General features: G+C 45.4%; 1 protein-coding gene across 3 annotated transcripts in view; it reads right to left on the bottom strand.

Annotated features, from left to right (window-relative positions):
• LOC127007287 (uncharacterized) overlaps positions 1-18592 on the bottom strand; it is a 32705-nt gene extending 14113 nt beyond the window's left edge. The window contains exons 1-4 of one of the 3 annotated variants that reach the window (XM_050878061.1): positions 18447-18566; positions 9722-9923; positions 6690-6865; positions 375-488 (exon numbers count right to left, since the gene is read on the bottom strand). In XM_050878061.1, the coding sequence (XP_050734018.1) occupies positions 375-488; positions 6690-6865; positions 9722-9735 (304 nt within the window). In that variant the 5' untranslated portion in view covers positions 9736-9923; positions 18447-18566. Of the gene's footprint in view, positions 1-374; positions 489-6689; positions 6866-7808; positions 9428-9721; positions 9924-18446 lie in introns of those variants that run through there. The other 2 variants (XM_050878060.1, XM_050878059.1) reach the window with 2 other exon arrangements.
• Between the last annotated feature and the right edge of the window lie 1115 nt (positions 18593-19707).

Below are 19707 nucleotides of genomic sequence, written 5' to 3'. Positions count from 1 at the left end.
TTACATCACCCCAGCGCTACCCCTTCACCCCTCCTCACCTTTCCCCTCTCACCCCTTCTACCCTTTATCATCATTCCTTCTTACTCCCTTACATGATCACCCCATCGCTGCCCCTTCCTCCCCCACCTTGCTCCCCTTCCATATGCCCTCCAATCACCTATACTCCCTCTCTTGACACCCCCGATCCACCACCCTCAGTTTGCCTCTTCCACATTAACCTCCCCCACCCCGCTATGATCTCCCCAACGCTGCCCCTTCCCTCTCCTCCACCTTCTCCCCTGTACCCCCTCGCCACCCCTTCCCCGTCGCTTACATTACCCCCCCCCCCCCCGCCTCTCCACAATCACCCTAACACCCCCCTCTCCCTGCCTCACCTTGATCCACATGGTTGGTCTCGCCGAGCGCCAGACGGTCGAGGAAGGCGCCGGAGTTCATCAGCTTGCTCACGGCGCCGCTGTCCTCACTCAGGTGCAGGACGGGGTACAGACCTGCGAGGGGGGTGAGAGAAGGGTAAGGGGGGGATGAGAGGGTGAGAACGAACCTACATCATAAAGCCTGCGGGGTGGGTGGGGGGTGAGGAAAGAGGGGGAGATGATTAACGGACTTACACCATACACCTGCGCATTCCTACCGTCTTTTCTTTTTCCCAAGGACAGGAGTGACGGGAAGAGGAGAGAAGTGACAAGATTTACATAGATTTACATAGAAAATCAGACCACACAGACCCTATGGTCCAGACTTGGTGGTCTGTCCTTAAACCTAAGTGATTTTACATTAATCAGAAGACTCCAAAACGTTGCATTTCTACTCTAGTTGATATTAAGTTGAAGGAAGTGACGGTCGAGCTTATTTTTGAAGGAGTCAATCGTGTTACACTGGACCACTGATGGTGGAAGCTTATTCCATTCTCGCACTACAACGTTGGTGAAGAAAAATTTGGTGCAATCTGAATTTACTTGTCTACATCTGAGTTTTACGCCATTGTTCCTCGTGCGCAGACTGTCATCGATCATAAACAATGTTGATCTGTCTACATTTGTGAAACCATTAAGTATTTTAAAACATTCGATCAATTTTCCTCGGAGGCGACGTTTCTCAAGAGAGAACATGTTAAGGATAGAAAGCCTTTCTTCGTAGGATTTGTTGCGCAAGGAAGGGATCATTTGACGCTGAACACCTTCTAATTTAGCAATATCCTTTGCATGGTGGGGACCAAAACTGTACCGCATATTCCAAGTGGGGTCTGACTAAACTGTTGTAGAGCGGGAGTATTACATCTTTATTCTTGAATACAAAGTTTCTTTTAATGAAGCCCAACATTCTGTTTGCTTTATTTGCTGCATCGATGCATTGCTGTGAGAATTTGAGGTTTGACGCGATTTTGACCCCCAAGTCTTTGACGCATTGAACGCTTTTGAGTTTAACGCCGCGCATTTCGTAATCGAACTTCTTATTCCTCGTTCCAACTTGAAGGACCTGGCACTTGTCTACGTTAAAGGGCATCTCCCATCTATCCGACCATGCTGAAATTTTGTGCAAATCCTCTTGGAGGCTTTGCCTGTCTTCGTCAGTGAGAACCGAGTTACCAATCTTTGTGTCGTCTGCAAATTTACTAATGCGGTTATTGAGTCCAACATCCACGTCGTTGATGTAAATAATGAAGAGCCCTGAGGGACGCCACTAGTGACAGGCGCCCACTCTGAGTTAAATCCGTCAATCACTACTCTTTGTTGTCTGTTGCTCAACCAATTCGCGATCCATTGGTTTACTTGACCGTCAATACCTATTTGCTTTAATTTGTAAAGTAATTTATGATGCGGACTTTATCAAACGCTTTCTGAAATCAAGATAGACTACGTCCAGTGATTTGGTTACGTCATAAACAGTGAAGAGGTCGTTATAAAAGGTTAATAGGTTTGACAGGCAGGATCTTTTGTTTCGGAAGCCATGTTGTGAGTCCCCAATCAATGAGTGGCTTTCAAGGTAACTCACAATTTTGTCTCTAATTATGCCCTCAAGTAGCTTACCTACAACCGAAGTTAGACTAATGGGCCTGTAATTACCTGGTACTTTTTTGTCTCCTTTCTTGAAAATGTTAGCCTTTTTCCAATCTGAAGGACGATGCCTTGTCGCAAGGACATATTGAATACGGTTGTGAGGGAGGAGAGTATTTCGCTCTTCGTTTCTTTCAGCAGAGTTGGATATACTTTGTCAGGTCCAGGACTTTTATTTGTTTTAAGTGAATGGAGAGCTTTAAGGACTTCATCGGTTGTTATTTCAAAATTAGGCAATGCATGCTCGAGATTTACAATAGTACTGGTGTTGGTGGTAGCGAGAGGAAGACTGTTAGTATTAAACACCGAGGAAAAGTAATTGTTTAAGAGGTTTGCAATGTGTTGGCTGTCAGTCACTAGTGCACCGTCGCTGTTTGTTAAAGGTCCAATACCACTTTTGATCGCCTTTCTGTTGTTTATGTAACTGAAGAAAGATTTCGGGTTATTTTTACAGTTGGCTGCAATATTTTCTTCATATCTACGCTTTGCCTGACCTACTAGTCTTTTTACTCGTCGCCTGGCATCATTATAGAGTCTAATGTTCTCGGGCGTGCTTTGTTCTTTCTTTAACCTGTAAAACAATTTTCTCTCATTGACTGATTGTTTAATTTCGCTATTAAACCACGGTGGGCTTTATTAGTGTTAATTCGCTTCGCACAAGGGGACGAATGTGTTCTGCTGAGTGAGTAAGTGATTTTTAGGCTTAGCCAGGCTTCCTCTACGTTGTCGTCATCTGATAGTTGTATTTCTGTTAGTTTTGTCGGATTTCTACGAAGTTAGCTCTTTGAAATTGGGCACCTTTACTTTATTTTCAGTCACTGATGATTGAGCTTTAATGTCGACGCGCACTAATTTATGATCGCAAGAACCGAGGTGTTCTCCTACCGTGACACTACTGACAAGGTTATCTTGGGTCGTTATAACAAGGTCGAGTATATTATTTTGTCGAGTTGGCTCAGAAACCATTTGGCTTAGATAATTTTCTTCTAAAAATAAATCATTCTATGTGACTCGCCTTCTGTACCTAACAGTGTCGCCCAGTCGATATGGGGGAGGTTAAAGTCTCCTAATATCAGTGAGTCGTTGTTATTAAGTGACTGCCTTAAAACGCTGTTCATTTCATGATCGTCATCGAGTGATTGAGGTCTGTAGGTGACAGATATATTTAAATTGACTTTGCAATGTTTACTCGCACGCACAAATGTTCAACGTTACTGTTTCCCGGTGTTTTGTCGGTGGGTTGCAAATAGCTTTCGACGCCACCGCCTCTACGGTTTACACGATCTTTGTTGAAGAGTCTGTAGCCATCTATGTTGTATTCGGAACTTAAATCAATATTTGTGGTGTCGATAAATGTTTCGGTTATAGCAATTATGTCAAAATTTTCTGTTAAAGCAAGACATCTCAGTTCATCAAATTTGTTTCTTAGGCTACGCGCATTGAAACTAAGGATTTTTAAGTTATCTAGAGGCTTGGTAATACAGGTGGTGGTACTTGCGGGATCACGGTTACGGGTTTGTTGCGATGCACGGCGTCTATTTACACGGGCGGGGTGGAGGGACGTGGCCGTGACTCGTTTTTTGCTCGGATGACACGCACTGCTTCGTTGAGGAGCCTTCCGAGTCTGGCTGCCCCGATGGGAGAAAGGTGCAATCCGTCCCTGTGGAAAAGTTCATTTTGTCCATAGAAATTGTCCCATGCGTTTAGGAACTCCACGTCAAGCTCCCTGCAAAGAGTCTGTAAGCGGTTGTTTAGGCTGAAGGCCTTACTGAAAAAGTCGCTCTCCGCCCAAGTCCGTGGTAGAACTCCTGAAATCAAAATGTTAGGGGATTTAGTCTTATACTGCTGGATGAGCCTACGGTACTTCTCCAGGAGTTCCTCAGACCGGGTCGTGGTGACGTCGTTCGTACCTGTGTGAATAACAAACAGTGAGTCATTAGTAGCCTGGGGGGAGATCTCCTCAAGAGCAGCAGTTATGTCGTCGATCCCAGCACCAGGATAGCAATAGTTCCGTCTTCGACGAGGAACTCTGCCGCAGAACTCAACGACCTGCTGGCGAATCATGGAGTCACCCACCAGGAAGGTGCTCTCCTGCTCGTCCTCCTCCTCCAGAATGGCAAACCTGTTGAAGCAATGAACAGGATAAATGAAGCAATGAACAGGATAAAAGCAATGAACAGGATGAAGCAATGAACAGGATTGAAGCAATGAACAGGAGAAGGAGAAGGAGGAATAGGAGAAGTGATGGACAGAGAGAGGTGAGGGGAAGAGAAGGTGGGAAAGGGAGAGATATTGAAGGAAAACAGAGAGGATGAGAAGTAATGGGAAAGAAAAGTGATGTACAAAGAGAGGTGAGGAGATGAGAAGGTGAGAAAGGGAAAGAGATTGAAAGCAAATAGCGAGGGTGAGAATTAATGGGAAAGAAAAGTGATGGAAGAAAAGTAACAGGAAGGCATAGGAAAAGAAGGCTAATGGGACGAAAGAGAAGGGAGGAGCCACTGACAGAACGGGTTTGGGAGGGAAGAGAAGGGAAGAGAGGAATGGGAGGGAGGAGACAAATGGGAAAGGAAGAGCCTATGCCCTATTCTCACTACACCCTTGATTAAAAAAAAAAAGAAGATAATGGGGAAATAGGGAAGGGGATAAAATGGGGAGGGAGTTGAGGGTTGAATGTGATTGCTGTTTAGGCGTTAGGAGTTGTCTAGGTAGGAATGGAAGGAGGAGGAGGAGGAGGAGCAGGAGGGCGAGGAGGACGAGGATGATGATGATGATTATGATGATGATGATGATGAGGAGGAGGAGGAGGACGAGGATGATGATGATTATGATGATGATGATGAGGAGGAGGAGGAGGACGAGGATGATGATGATAATGATGATGATGATGAGGAGGAGGAGGAGGACGAGGAGGAGAAGGCATAGGCTGAAGAAACGTCTGCGTGTCTTATTGCCTCTCCTCCTGCTCCCTTCTCCTCCTGCTCCCTCCCCTCCTGCTAATCTATCTGCCGTCTTTGATGCATGCCTATCTTCGTGTGCGTGCGTGTGTGTGTGTGCCTGTCTGTGTGTATCTCTGTGTTTATGTGTGTATCTAGAGCGGCCATCTTTGTCACTGGCGAAGAACACGATGCAAGAATGGTTATTAGGCGTCCATGCATACCGGAACACACACACACACACACACACACACACAAACACACACACACACACACACACATACACATACGACTCATTTTCCCATGCATCTGTAAGTAGGTAGAATCCAGGTCAAGTATACAGGAGAAGGTCGAGCGAGGGAGAGGGCGATTGGACCCCCTTTAACCCCGACCTCCTTCATCCCCGCCCTCTATCGTTCTCCAAGCATTTATATTTTTCCTTGTTTATATATACTTCGCCAGCAAGCCCCGCCCACCTCTTCTATTAAGTGTATATTATTGGCTAGTTCACAGGCAAGCCACGACAAGCACTCCTATGTGATTGGTGGACGCTGGTCGTGACACAAATCCCTTCTGTATGATTGGTGGACGCTGGTCGGGGTTGAATTTGCAGCGTATATCATGTCCTTCTAACCCTGGTCGAGGAATTAATTATCTGTTCATGTATTGTTCATGTCAGGAGTGTAGGAAGAATAGGGGATAGTCTCTTCCTTTCCTATTTATCCCTATTTATCTCTTCCCTTCCATTTCTCTCTTCGCTTCTCTTTCCTCCCAATCCCCTTTTTGTCTGTTCTTTCACCCCATTATTCTCTGCCTTTCTTCACTTCCCGTCACAGTGGCCCTCAGTTTTCTCTTGCGGTAAAGGAAGCAGCTCAAGGGCGTATGAAGACAAAACAATAAAGCCGGCTAAGCGTTGGTCCCACAAAAGAAAACAGAATTAAGTGGTCAGAAGGGAGGGTCAGATTCGAATGGAGGAAGTGAGGGGGTGCGGGTCTCTGGAATCATAACAAAGAGTAGTTTTTTTTTACAGTGAAGGAAACAGCTCAAGGGCAAAAAGACATAAAAAAACGCTTATCACTCCCCGAATACAAGAAAGTAGACACGAGAGACCAAAGGAGAGAGCAATTTCGGGTGGAGGGTGTCTTGATACACTCTTACATTTATCTATTGTTTGTTTGTTTGTGTGTGTGTTCACCCCACAGAGTTATATACGTCTATAACTCTGGTTCACCCTAAGTCTATATACACCAAGTCAAGTCATACGCAGGTTTGTGGGAGGAGACACGGTCGAGGCGTGGTTTATGCGTGACACTGCTTGGAGCCAAACTAGAGAATGTAGAAACAGGGATTTAGAGAAAACGAGGAAAGGCGGACTAATTTAATCAATCACTTCAACATGCCCTCCCTCACACCACACACCACCGTTTGTAGTCATTGAAATTACAGTCACGCAACAGCACAATAAAAAGACATATTTTTTCGTCACGGGCTTGTCTGAACGCGCTATGAAAGAAGGCGAGAATGCACATCCAGAGTTCACATATGGCCCCAACTTTAGTCACCCCTGAACTGGCGGGTATTTTTTTCTTTTGGCTCCAAGTGACGTCATCCAGCTGCTCCGCCCCAAAACCGCCTCCTGCGCGTACCGGTTGCAGTTTTGAAGCAGAGTGACTTGGCTTGGTATATATAGACCCCCACTCACCTCCCGTCTGGTAGGTGTCGTAGCGCTCACAGATGGTGTACATGTGGCCACCGGAAGGCACCACCGAGCGCACCGTGTTGACCAGCTCCCGCAGCGACTTCTTGACGTGCCTGGCGCCCACACCCTCGCACCGCCCCACCCACGTCACCACCAGCTGCTGCTTCTGCCCACTCATCCTGCGGCAAAGGGGAAACAACAGAACATTATAGCATCTCAGATTGGACGTTTTCTTGTTCTTGTTCATATTCCTGCTGTTAGGGTTCATCAGACACCCTCACGAGACCTCAGCCGAACCCAACCACACACATTTGTTACCTTTTTTTTATGCCCTTGAACCGACTCCTCTGCTTTTACGGCGGTGGCAGAGTGGTCAGTGTGCGGACATGCCGATCCCGAAGACCACGGTTCGAATCCCACCGCTAAACGCTGACAATTTCCAACCATCGCCAAATGGAGGAAGATTACCCACATGCCAGCGTTGCCAGATTATCGTACTCACCACATCGTATTCATCATTTTCAAGCCTCAAACTCTCGTACCTGAACAAATAACAATAGAAATTTAAAGTTAGCGTTGAAACTGCTGTTCATTGATGTTTGTTTCTTTCTTTTGCTATAATTATCGGTCAGAAACTACGAAAAAGCAATGCGATGGGTACGATAATTTGGTAACGCTGCCACATGCCCAGATCTTCCATCAATTACTTCAGCGCCTTTGGGTAAGTGGAGCACCGGGGGGCAGCACAGGCCAAGCAAGAGTCACATACAACGGCAGCAACTTAAAACAAAATTCGCCTGCACCACCAATGGGCTGAGGCCGTCCACTAGGCCTATCGAAAGAGCTTACCGGTGCAATAAGGAGCACTTAAAAAATCAAATAAATAAATCCACAGCCAAACGCAAAGAACACACAGACAGACACACCACACACACAAACGCACAAACAGAGAAAAATCTAACACAAAACAAGCACAAAGACGAGAAAGACCACCATCCCCTGAGTGGAGATGATGCCCTTTTTCTTTTTTTTACAACAAAGGAGACAGCTCAAGGGCACAAAAAAAGGAAACAATAATAAAAAAAAGCCCTGAGGAGGAAGAGGAGGAGGTTGTAACAGTACCATAGGGCTTGCTTGGCTATCCTCGCTTCCTTCTTCCTGTTCCACTTCCTCTTCTCTTCCACCGGCTCCTTCTTCGGTTTCCTTTCCTCTTCGTATTTCCCTTCCTCCTTTTCCTTCTGTCTTTCATTCCTTTCCTTCTCCTCTTCGGCCTTTCTTCGCTTTTCCTCTTCCTCTCTTTCCACTCTCTCCAGTTCCTCTTCCAGCCTCCTCAGTTCCTCTTCTCTTTGCTCTTTTCGGATCCTCTCCTGCTCCTCCTCTGCCTTGGCGAAGTCGTAGGATCGGGTGAGGGGATCGGAGTCATCAAACTGGTCTTTGGGGTCCACTGTGTCCTTCCTTCCTACGATGCTGTTTCTGGGCGAGCGAGGTTTGCCGTTAAGTTCCATACCTGTTGCTACCCCTCCCCCTTGTCCTCTACCCCGCCCCTGTCCTCGCCCTCTCCCTCCTCGTTCTCGCATAGACAGAGGCATGGAAGAGGGACGGAAGGTTGAGGCGCCACTTGCGTTCACCACACTCATGCCCTCACTACCACCACCATCGCCACATCTTGCATCACTATCACCACTAACGCCTTTACGCCACCCCTCTCCACCACCTCCACCGGCGCTACCACCACCGCTAATGACGCCACCACTCCCACCACTAACGCCTTTACGATGATTTGGGTTCTTCGTCTCTACTCCGTCACCACCACGCTAACACCACAACCGCCACCCCTCTCCACCACCACCTCCACCGGCGCCACCACCACCGCTAATGACGCCACCACTCCCACTACTGAGGCACTTCCGTTGTTGTTATGGTGGTGTTGGTGGTGGCTGGTCCCTGTTGCTAGCTGGCTGTCACGTTCCCTCCACCCTACACCACCACCCAATCCACCATGCCTCCACCGCCCTTCCCTCCCTCCCTCCCTCTCTTCCTCCCATGCCAACCATCACCACCACCAACACAACACGTCGGTAAGCCTTCATTCCAAGCGTCCTTAGCATCATATCGTGACTGACAACACACGAGACGCGGCACACATGCTTCGCAACTGACACCTCGCCACTCCCAGGTCGCCACACACACACACAGACAAACACACTCACACATCAGCGAGGCTTTCACGATCCACAACGCAATATTCAATAAGTAAACAGAATGCCACTTGCATCACTAAACATTTCCGGAAGGCGCCGACGAGCGAGGCAATGCCGAGACCGGACTAAAAGTAATGTTCCAGGAAAATGTTTGAGGCAATGAGAGTACGGGGTAAGAGTTTTAGGAGCTTAGTGAACTTTAGTGAGCTTAGTGAACTTTAGTGAGCATAGGAGCTTTAGTGAGGCGGCCTTTCTCGTCCCCCTGAAATGTTGTGTTCTAGGAAGAGGTTAGAGTTGAAGAAATTAAGGCGTTTTTAATAGGTAAGGTTAGTGAGGCAGCCTTTCTCGCCCCTTTTCCCTCTTCCTCTTCTTCCTCTTCCTTCCCCTCCTCTCCCCCTTTCGTCACCTGTCTCGAGTCATTAGCCAGGTAAACACGGCTGACCTGACGCCCCCTCCCCCCCGCTGCGGATCCTGTGACCTTCCTTCCTCCTCCCTCCTTCGGACAGTCTCTCGGCCCCCTGTGGTTGGCGGGCGACGCTCGGTGTTCGTCGTTACAGTTTTGTTTGGAAAAAAAAAAAGAGCGAGCGTTTTCACAGTAATCGTACTGGAGAGTATGAAACATTTGTGCTGCTTTTTTCTGACATTCCTCCTGCTGCTGCTTGTATTATTTATAGTTACTGTTACTGCTGCCATTATTTCTGTCACTGCTGCTGCTACTGATACTATTACTGCAACTGCTATCACTACTACTACTACTACTACTACTGCTACTACTACTACTACTACTACCAATAATAATAGTAATAATAAAAAATGTCAAACAGCAATACTGACACGTTTAACTCCATCAATTATTCACAGCTTCACTTCAGGGTCACGTTCAATGCTCTCCCTCGTGCTGGTCCTGACGTAGTTCTGTCCGGCACGCGAGACCAGCCACCGGATCAGAGCATGACGAAACAGCCTGATCTTGTACCGTCTTGCATGTGAGTTGTCTGCAGGCTTTCGGTAAACAAATGCACGTCTCTTCCTTTTGCTAAGAGACGGAGATATGTATAGATGGATAGAGAAAAAGAAATGACAAAAGAAAAAAAGGAAAAGGGATTGTAAAAGGCACAGAGATAGATAGATATGTAGATAGATAGACAGGCATATGTGCAGACTGATACAGAAGGATATTAAAAAAAAGAAAGAGGAAAGAAGAACGAAGGAAAAAGGTAAATAGATGGATAGGTATGTAGAAAGATAGATAGAAACAGGTATATGTATAAATAGGTAGAAAATGAATGAAAACGAAGAAGGAAGAAAAAAGGAATATATAGATAACTAGACACATAAATAAATAAATAAATAAATAAATAGGAACATGTATAAATAGATAGAAAAGGAAAGAAAATAAAGAGAAGAAAGAAGTAAGGAAAAGTTAAAGAGACATATAAGCAGGTAGGTTGACGGACAGACGTATGTACAGATTAATGAACAAATGAAAAATAGAAAAAAAAGAATGGAAGAAAAGGATAGAGAGATAGATAAAGAAAGAGAGAAAAAAAAGGCAATGGACAAAGAAGAGAAAGTAAATAAAGATAGATAAATAAATATATAAAACGTACATTTAGAAGCATACGTTATATCTACACGTGGCCTCAGTGCTCACTCCGTTGCATTGCCAAACACATAACTTAACGTAGATAGATAAATTGGCCTTGATAGATAAATGGCCGCACGATACAAAAACCTTCACTAGATATTACGAAAATTGTCCCATAAAAACAACAACAACAACAACAACAGAGACAAGAGAAGAGAAATAAGAGGAAAATATGGGAGAAGAAGTTGGCGGAGGAAACAAGAGAAGAAAAGGAAGGAAAAAGAAGATTGGATTGATAAGGAGTTAGATTGCATGAAAAAAAAAAAAAACGAGAAAAGATAAGAAGGAAGATTTCATGATAAAAGAAAGGAAAAGATAAGAATGGAGAAACGAATGGAGGATAATAAGAGAACAGGAAGTAATGATGATGGAAAGTGGAAGGGGAATAGCGAAAGGTGGAGAAAGACGGGAAGGAAGGAAGGGAAAAAAAGTGAAATGAAGGGAGGGAGAAAGGAGAGGAAGGGAGTGAGTAAGGAAAGAAGCAAGGATGGGAAAGAAGGGAGAAGGGAATGGAAGGGAGAAAGGGAGAAAGGAGAGGAAGGGAGTGTGTAGGGAAAGAAGCATAGATGGGAATGAAGGGAGAAGGGAATGGAAGGGAGGAAAGGAAGGGAGGAAAGGAAGGAAAGGGATGGAAGAAGTGAAGATAGGGAAGAAAGGAGAACAGAAGAAGAGAGAGAGGAAGGAAAGGGAAGTGAGAAAAAAAGGGAATATACGAAGGAAAACTTGAGAAAGAGAAAGAATGGTAATATTTAAGAAAAGGGAGACATGACAGAGAATGATGAAAGGAAGAGGATGGTAAAAGGAGGGAAGAAAGGAAGGAAAAAAGAGATAAAAGGGAAAAAAATGGTGGAGAGAGAGAGAGAGAGAGAGAGAGAGAGAGAGAGAGAGAGAGAGAGAGAGAGAGAGAGAGAGAGAGAGAATTATTAAGCTCCCTAGCAGTTGCGGAACGTTGTCAGAGTTGCTAAGAAACGCGATTGATTGTTGTATTGTATGTGACCCCTGGCCCCCTTCTCTCTCTCTCTCTCTCTCTCTCATGACTAAGTGACTGAATATGCTCGTAAGATCATGCGACTCGGATCGATCTTACACACACACACACACACACACACACACACACACATTGAATAGGCTAATTAATAGAACAAAAGAATAAAGGAAATACAATAAGAAGCGGACAGTTAATTTAAATACTCAGGGAAATTAACAACAAAAAAAGTAAGTAATATACGGTGACATCCAACAACAACAACAACAACAACAACAACAGGCAGCAGGAAAGAGAAGAGAGGAGGAGAGGAATGGGTGGGAGAAAAGAATAGTGAGGAGAGGAATGGGAAGGAGGAGACGTGAAGAGAATTATGGGATGACTGATTTATCCTTGCATGGCTTGGAAACATTTTGGTCATGCGGCGCCGAAGTAAAGAGAAGGAAGAGATGGAACGAAATTGGAAGGGAGGATCGGGGAGGGGAAGGGGTGAGGGGAAGGGAAGGAGGACGGGGAAGGGAATCAGGAAGGGGAGGGGAAGGGGGAAGGGGAAAGGAAGGAGGAAGGGGAGGGGAAGGGGTTATGGGAAGGGAAGGAGGACGGAGAAAGCAAGGAGGAAGGGGAAGGGAAGGGGTTATGGGAAGGGAAGGGAAGAGGAAGGGAAGCAGGAAGGAGAAAGCAAGGAGGAAGGGGAAGGGAAGGGAAGGAGGAAGGGGAAGGGAAGAGGTTATGGGAAGGGAAGGGAAGGGGAAGGGAAGCAGGAAGGAGAAAGCAAGGAGGAAGGGGAAGGGAAGAAGGAAAACGAAGGGAAGAGGTTATGGGAAGGGAAGGGGAAATGAAGGAGGAAGGGGAAGGGAAGGAGAAAGGGGAAGAGATGGAACGTAATTGGAAGGGAGGATCAGGGAAGAAGGAGGAAGGAGGAAGGAGAAGGGAAGGAAGAAGGGGAAGGGAAGGAGGAAGAGGAAGGGAAGGAGAATGGGGAGGAGATGGAACGGAATTGGAAGGGAGGATCAAGGAGGAAGGGGCGAGAGGGGCAGGGCAGGAGAGCAGCATACACCAAACTACGCCTTGCCACGCCACTCCGCTACGTCTTTTTGACCCTTGACCTTTGGGGAGGGAGTCGAAGTGAGGTCACCGAAGAAAATAAAAAGGAAGGGAAAATAAAAAAAAGTACAAATTTAATAAAGAAATGAAAAAAAGAAAAGAAAAAGTACAGATTAAGATAGAAATGAGAAAAAGAAAAGAAAAAAGAAAAAAGAAAAAAGTACACATTAAAATAGAAATGAAAAAAAGAAAAGAAAAAAGAAAAAAGTACAGATTAAAAAAGAAATGAAGAAAAGAAAAAGAAAAAAAGAAAAAAGTACAGATTTAATTAAGAAATGAAAAAAAGGAAAAAAGAAGAAAATGAGAGGAAGAAAAAGACAAACAGATAGACAGATAGGTAGACAGATTGAGAGACATATATAGAGATGGATGAAGAATGAAAGAAAAAAAAAGGAAAGAAAAAGAAAGAAAAAGTAAATAGACAGAAAATTACAAAAAAAGAACGTAGAACTAATACACACACACACACACACACACACACACACACACACACACACACACACACACACACACACACACACACACACACACACACACACACACACACACACACACACACACACACACACACACACACACACACATCCGTAGTAACAAAGGAGTCTAAATTGAATGTCACTTACACATGCGAATTATTTGTTAAAAAGGAAGAGTAGAAGGAAGGGGTGGAGGGGGGGGGGCGGTGAGGGGGCGGAGAGAAGGGATGGGGATGGAAAAGGGGATAGAGAGGGTTGTGGATAGGAGTGGAGGGGGGTGAAGTGGTGGTGGAGAATGGGGATGGTGAGGGTTGTGGAAGGGGGATGAAAGTGGAAGGGGGTGAAGGGGAGTGTAGAGGGGGAGTGGAGGTGGAGGAGGGGGCTAGAGAGGGTTGTGGAGGTTGTGGATGGGAGTGGAAGGGGTGAAGGGGAGTGGAGAGGGGGAGAGTGGAGGTAGAGAAGGGGAGCATAGAATGTTATGGAGTGGGGATGGGAGTGGAAGAGGGTGATGGAAGGGGGTGATGGAAGGGGGTGGAGTGGGAGGTAGAGAGGGTTGTGGAGGGGGGATGGGAGTGGAAGGGGGTGATGGAAGGGGGTGGAGAAGGGGGGTAGAGAGGGTTGTGGAGGGGGTAGTGGAGTGAAGGGAAGTGGAGAGGGGCGGGAGTGGAGGTGGAGAAGGGGGGTAGAGAGGGTTGTGGAAGGGATAGTGGATATGAGTGGATGGGGGATGCAGGGAAGGAGGCTGGAGGGGGCAGGAACATGAGTCTTTTTTTTAACGAAGAGCAACAACAACAACAACAACAACAACAACAACAACAACAAAATCAAACACCTAATTCCCAAAGTCATCTATCGTAGTTCATTAAAAGAGGGACGCCATTCACTTGCTCGGAATTTTCTTTGTTTTTTTTTCCTTCGAGCTTATTAGTTCTTTTTTTTTTGTGGGGGTGTAGGTAAGAGTTTTTTTTTTAGGCCCAAATTTGGTGGTTCTCTTTATGATGTTTGTACAGAAAATACTGGGTTGTTGTGACCGCTCGGCCGCCCACACACACACACACACACACACACACACGTCGCGGCCTAAATCACCTGGCTCTTACGCTCCACCTCTTCTACCTCCTCCTCCTCCACCACCACCACCACCACCAACAGCGAAAATAACTCCCTCCCCCTCTCAGCCACCTCCCCACACACACACCAACACCAACGCCTATCCCGTCAGTGCCTCAGGTAATTCGATCATTCATTAGGGCACTCACCTGTTTACCTAAGTTACTTTCTTCAGCTAAACCAACAACCCAACCGCGTTCCTATAGCTTTTTGTTGCCCTGATGAAATGAAGGAGAGAATTGGCTTGTGGGCGAGGAGGGGAAGGAGGGAGGGAGAGGAGGAAGGAGGAGAAGGGAAGAGGATGGGGAGGAAAGGTGAGAAGGGAAGAAAGAGAGAAAGAGAGAAGAAAGATAATAGGAGATAGATAAAGATGGATAGAGAGAGAAAGAGAAAGGTAAGAAGAGGAAGAAGAGGAGAGAGAGAGAGAGAGAGAGAGAGAGAGAGAGAGAGAGAGAGAGAGAGAGAGAGAGAGAGAGAGAGAGAGAGAGAGAGAGAGAGAGAGAGAGAGAGAGAGAGAGAGAGAGAGAGAGAGAGAGAGAGAGAGAATGTTTATGAATGTCTATATGTATGTTTGTGAATGTTTATGAATGTTTATAGATATTAAGCAAAGTTGTAAAAAGAAAGGGAAGCGAAGGAAGGGTGTGAAGGAGAAGGGAGGAGGAGGATAGAAGGGTATATTGAAGGAGAATAGAAGAGAATAGGAAGCTTGTAGAGTATAGAAAGATGATTGAGAAATGAAACAAGAAATGGGAGAGGGAAAGCTTGTAGAGGATTGAGACATGGTAGACAAAAAAAAAAAAAAAGAAGAGATAAACGAAGCTTGTAAGGAGTAGAGAAACGGAGGTGACAAGCAAAAGAAACAAAGATGAGAGAAAGAAACAAGAGAAAATAGAAGAGAAAGAGGAAGGAAAGAGGAATGAACAAGAGATGAAGAATGAGGAAGAGGAAGAAAGAAGAGAAATGGGAAGAGGAAGAGGAAGGAAAGAGGAGTAAACAAGAGATGAAGAATGAGGAAGACGAGAGAAAGAGAAAGAAACAAGAGATAAGGAAAACAAGTAGAGGTTAGAAAGAGGGAGATGGAAGAAAAACAAACAAACAAATAAACAAACACAAAAACACGAGGAGGAATGAATGAGAGTGTTGTGACAGAGAAATTATAAGACAGTTTAATAATTGACGCATTCCACTCCGACTCGTCCAATCTAATCCATTATTCACTCCTTAATTCATCAGCACGCTCATTCATGCATTCATTCATTCAGGCAGTTATCTATCGTTCATTCATCCGTTCAATCATTCAGCTTGGCCAAATTCACGCAGTTATTCATTATTGCTCTTACATCTTTAAAAATAGTCAATTCTTCATTTCTTAATTCATCAGCACGCTCAGTTTTGCATTCATTCAGTGAGTTACTTATCGTTCATTCATCCGTTCAGTCATTCAGCTTGGTCTAATTCACCCAGTCATCCATTTTAGCATCTTTAAAAATAGTCAGTTATTCATTTCTTAATTCATCAGCACGCGCATTCTTGCATTCATTCAGTGAGTTATTTATCGTTCATTCATCCGTTCAGTCATTCAGCTTGGTCTAACTCACCCAGTCATCCATTTTAGCATCTTTAAAAATAGTCAATTATTCACTCCTTAATTCATCAGCACGCTCATTCTTGCATTCATTCAGTGAGTTATTTATCGTTCATTCATCCGTTCAGTCATTCAGCTTGGTCTAATTCACCCAGCCATCCATGTTAGCATCTTTAAAAATAGTCAATTATTCACTCCTTAATTCATCAGCACGCGCATTCTTGCATTCATTCAGTGAGTTATTTATCGTTCATTCATCCGTTCAGTCATTCAGCTTGGTCTAATTCACCCAGTTATCCATTTTAGCATCTTTAAAAATACTCCGCTGCTTCCATTGCCTCGCCTCCCTCCACCAATCTCTTGACTTATGCCTCTCCCTAAATCAACTTGTACACACGCGGGCGATTCAGCGACTTCACGGCCATGCGAGTAAATCAGGCAACTTTCCTTCTCAATAGTCCATGATGTATTACGGTATGTGAGTCAGGCACGCATTCTCAAACACTTCGAGGACTACACACTCACACTGGGCAAGACTTTCGTTGAGGGTGTAGATATTTCCAAGGGTAGTAGTTTTATGAGCCACTTACGAGACTTGTTAATGGGAGGTTTTCTGGTAACTCCATCATCTAGGAACGCTCTTGATTGTAAAGCGACTCCAGTGGCAATGAAAGAAGTGTCGACCAGGCCTGTACTTCATTCATTGTCATCGGAGGACCCTAAACACAAGGATCATTCGTAGAGGACAGATTTACTAACAGACTTACCAACGACCGGTCTTGTAGTGGCTTGATGAATCCGGCCGCTGGGTAAGTTTGACAAGGCTCCTGCAGCATGGAAGTGAAAAACAGTGATAAGAATCCGACTAGTCTCCTTTGTGGGCTTTAGTTTATTTGTTATGAAGGACAAAAGTGTCTGAAAATACTGTCCTTGGCTTCATTAGTTTCCTTCCCTCCCGCCCAGTGTACTCACCCCGCCAAGAGGTCGCGTGACTATCCCTGACATTAAGTTCTTCCACCGTATGAAATTACACTTAGAATTGAAGAGTTTCGCGTTAAATATATGAGCTCTCTCTCTCTCTCTCTCTCTCACACACACACACACACTCACACACATACTTATTCCCCCCCCCACACACACACACGCACACACTTACCCCCCCCCCTTCTCCTCCCCACAGATTTACCCCCACCCGCCCCCTCACACACTTATCCTCCCCCCCCTTCACACACTTACCCCCCCCCTCTCCTCCCCACAAATTTAACCCCCCCACACACATACTTATCCTCCCACCCACCTCCACACACACTTATCACCCCTAACCCCCTCACACACTTAGCCCCCTCTCTCCCCCCAACACAAGCGTAACCTTCCTTCCCCCAGCACACGCACAGAGCCAGGCCACACACAATACGAGGTTATCATAGCGTTCCGAAACACCTGAGGACATGCAATACCTGATAAGCACCCGTCTGCCGCCTTGAGGACTCACGCCGAGGCCAGGAATTCGTGACGTCATCGATTGTGCGACTAATTACGTCATTACGAGCCCCGCCATGGACCTGAAGCTCACTCACCTGTCCGGCGTCGCCCTGTTAATTAATGACTCCTGCCAAGCCTTCCACACCTGTGACTCTTGAATCTGTATGGTGGTGGTGGTGGGGGTGGTGATGGCGTTGTTGTTGTTGTTGTTGGTGGTGGTGGTGGTGGTCGTGGTGGTGGTGGTGGTGATGGTGATGGTGATAATGGTAATGTTGTTGTTGTTGTTTTTGTTGTTGTTGTTGTTGTTGTTGTTGGTGGTGGTGGTGATGGTGGTGATGATGATGGTGGTGGTGGTGGTGTTGCTGCTGCTGTTGTTGCTGTTGTTCTTGTTGTTGTTGTTGGTGGTGGTGGAGTTGGTGTCGGAGGTGAAGTATTTTTTTATTTTTTATCCCGCGTCTCCGTGTCGCTATAGTGAACATAACGTCATAATGGGACAGGGACATGTAACACCATATATTGCGTTCCTATAGTAGAGCACATAACGTTTTCTTCATCACTCTCTACTGATTGTAACACGACGCCATTCTGAGACACATGTAACACCCTGGCTTGCGTTCCTGTACTGCACTTGAGGCTGTGAATTAATAACACCGAAAGTACTCACTAATTACGAAATGATAATCAATATGGACGTATTTGTCTGTGTTTTCTACGTCTCCTTCGTTACTGTGCTCGGACACGTGTCAGCATGAAATTAATATCGCACGAAGGTTGTCGAATAATTGTATAGTTGTACGGGACACATAGATGCGTATATTATTCAGGTGACATTCCATTCTATACCTGTCGTTGCTACACACACACACACACACACACACACACACACACACAACACAACACAACACCAACGCTACACCAAACATTGATTTCAACATTAATTTAACACGAGGAGCGAAACACAGTACGGCCAGACACACACACACACATACACACACACACACCTGACTGCACTCTCTAGGGCACACAACGCCACACTCAACGCGACGACCCAAGACACACACACACTCCCACGTAGCCAACGCCGCGCACCTGAGACACTGAGGAACCCCTGAGGCCACTAATAACACCCCAGGTAACGTGGGTAACAGATATAAACACCTGTCACTTACCTGGGCTTCGGGTCGAGGTGGCGGGCGGTGGACGGCGCGACAGAGTGAGGGAGGGACTCGGGTAGCTCATGGGGTTGCCAGCGGTGGATTTTGGGTCTATTATTTACCTCAGGTCCTCTCCCCTCTCTCATGGCTCTCCCCTCTACTCTCCCTCCCTCTCTCTGCCCCATCTTTGTGCTAGTTTCTTCTTTCTCTCTTCTTTTCTTTCCTTCATGATTTTTCTCTCCATTTTTCTTCCCTCTTTGTTTTTCTTTGTTTCTTTCTGATCTCTACTTCTTCCCTTCTCTTCTCCCTCCCGCTCTCCCTCCTCTCTTTGTGGTAGTTTCTTCTCCCTCTCTCTTCCTCTTCTCTTACTTTCTTTCTTTTCATTCTTTTTCCTTATTAATTCCTCTAACTCTTTCTTTGTTTCCTTTTGTTTCATTCTGGTCTCTTTACTTCTTCCCTTATCTTCTTCCTCCCTCTCTCCCTCCTCTTTGTGGTAGTTTCTTCTCCTTCTCTTCTCCTCATTCTTCTTCCTTATTACTTTCCTCTCTCCTCTTACCCTTTCTTTGTTTCTCTCTTTGTTTCTTTCTGGTCTCTATCTCTCTCTTCCCCTCACCTCTTTCCTATCCTCTAAAGTAACTTCCTCTCCCTCTCTCTCCCTTCTCTGTGCCAGTTTCTTCTTCCTCTCTCCTTCCTTTTCTTCCCCTCCTGATTTCACTTTTATTTTCTCTTTCATTCTTCTTCCCTATTCTTTCCCTCTTCCCTTCTCCCTCTCTCATCCTTCCATATCCCTGGTTTTTCTTAGTTTCTTTCTTGTTCCCTTATTCCTTCTTTCTTTCCTTTCTTTCCTACTACCTTCCTTCCCTGATTTAGTTTCCTTCTCTCTCCTCCTCCTCGTCTTTCTCTCATCCATCTCATAGTAACATTTCTTCTTTTCTGTGTTTTCTCTGTTTTTCTTTGTTTTCTTTGTTTATCTTTGTTTTTATTTCCTGTTCCCTTCTTCCTTCTTTCTTTCCTTTTTTTCCTCTTTTTTCTTGATTCCACCTCCCTCTCTTTCCATCTCTCTCTCGTCCTCCTTATCCTATTCTCCCATATTTTCTTCATTTCTCTTTCTCCTCCCCCCTTACTGTCCTTGTTCTTTTCCTTCACTTTGGCTTTTTTCTTCTTTCTTCTCTTTTTCCCTTTCCTCTTCCTTCCTTTCCTCTTTTTCTCCTTCCTTCCCTAACTTTCTTAAGCACCCTTCGTTCTCCCACCCACTCCTTCACCTCCCTTTCCTTCC

The sequence above is a fragment of the Eriocheir sinensis genome, chromosome 35 (assembly GCF_024679095.1).
Source record: "Eriocheir sinensis breed Jianghai 21 chromosome 35, ASM2467909v1, whole genome shotgun sequence".
Lineage (NCBI taxonomy): Eukaryota > Metazoa > Arthropoda > Malacostraca > Decapoda > Varunidae > Eriocheir > Eriocheir sinensis.
Note: the sequence above shows the minus strand (reverse complement) of the source record. Positions and strands in the feature narration are given on the sequence as shown.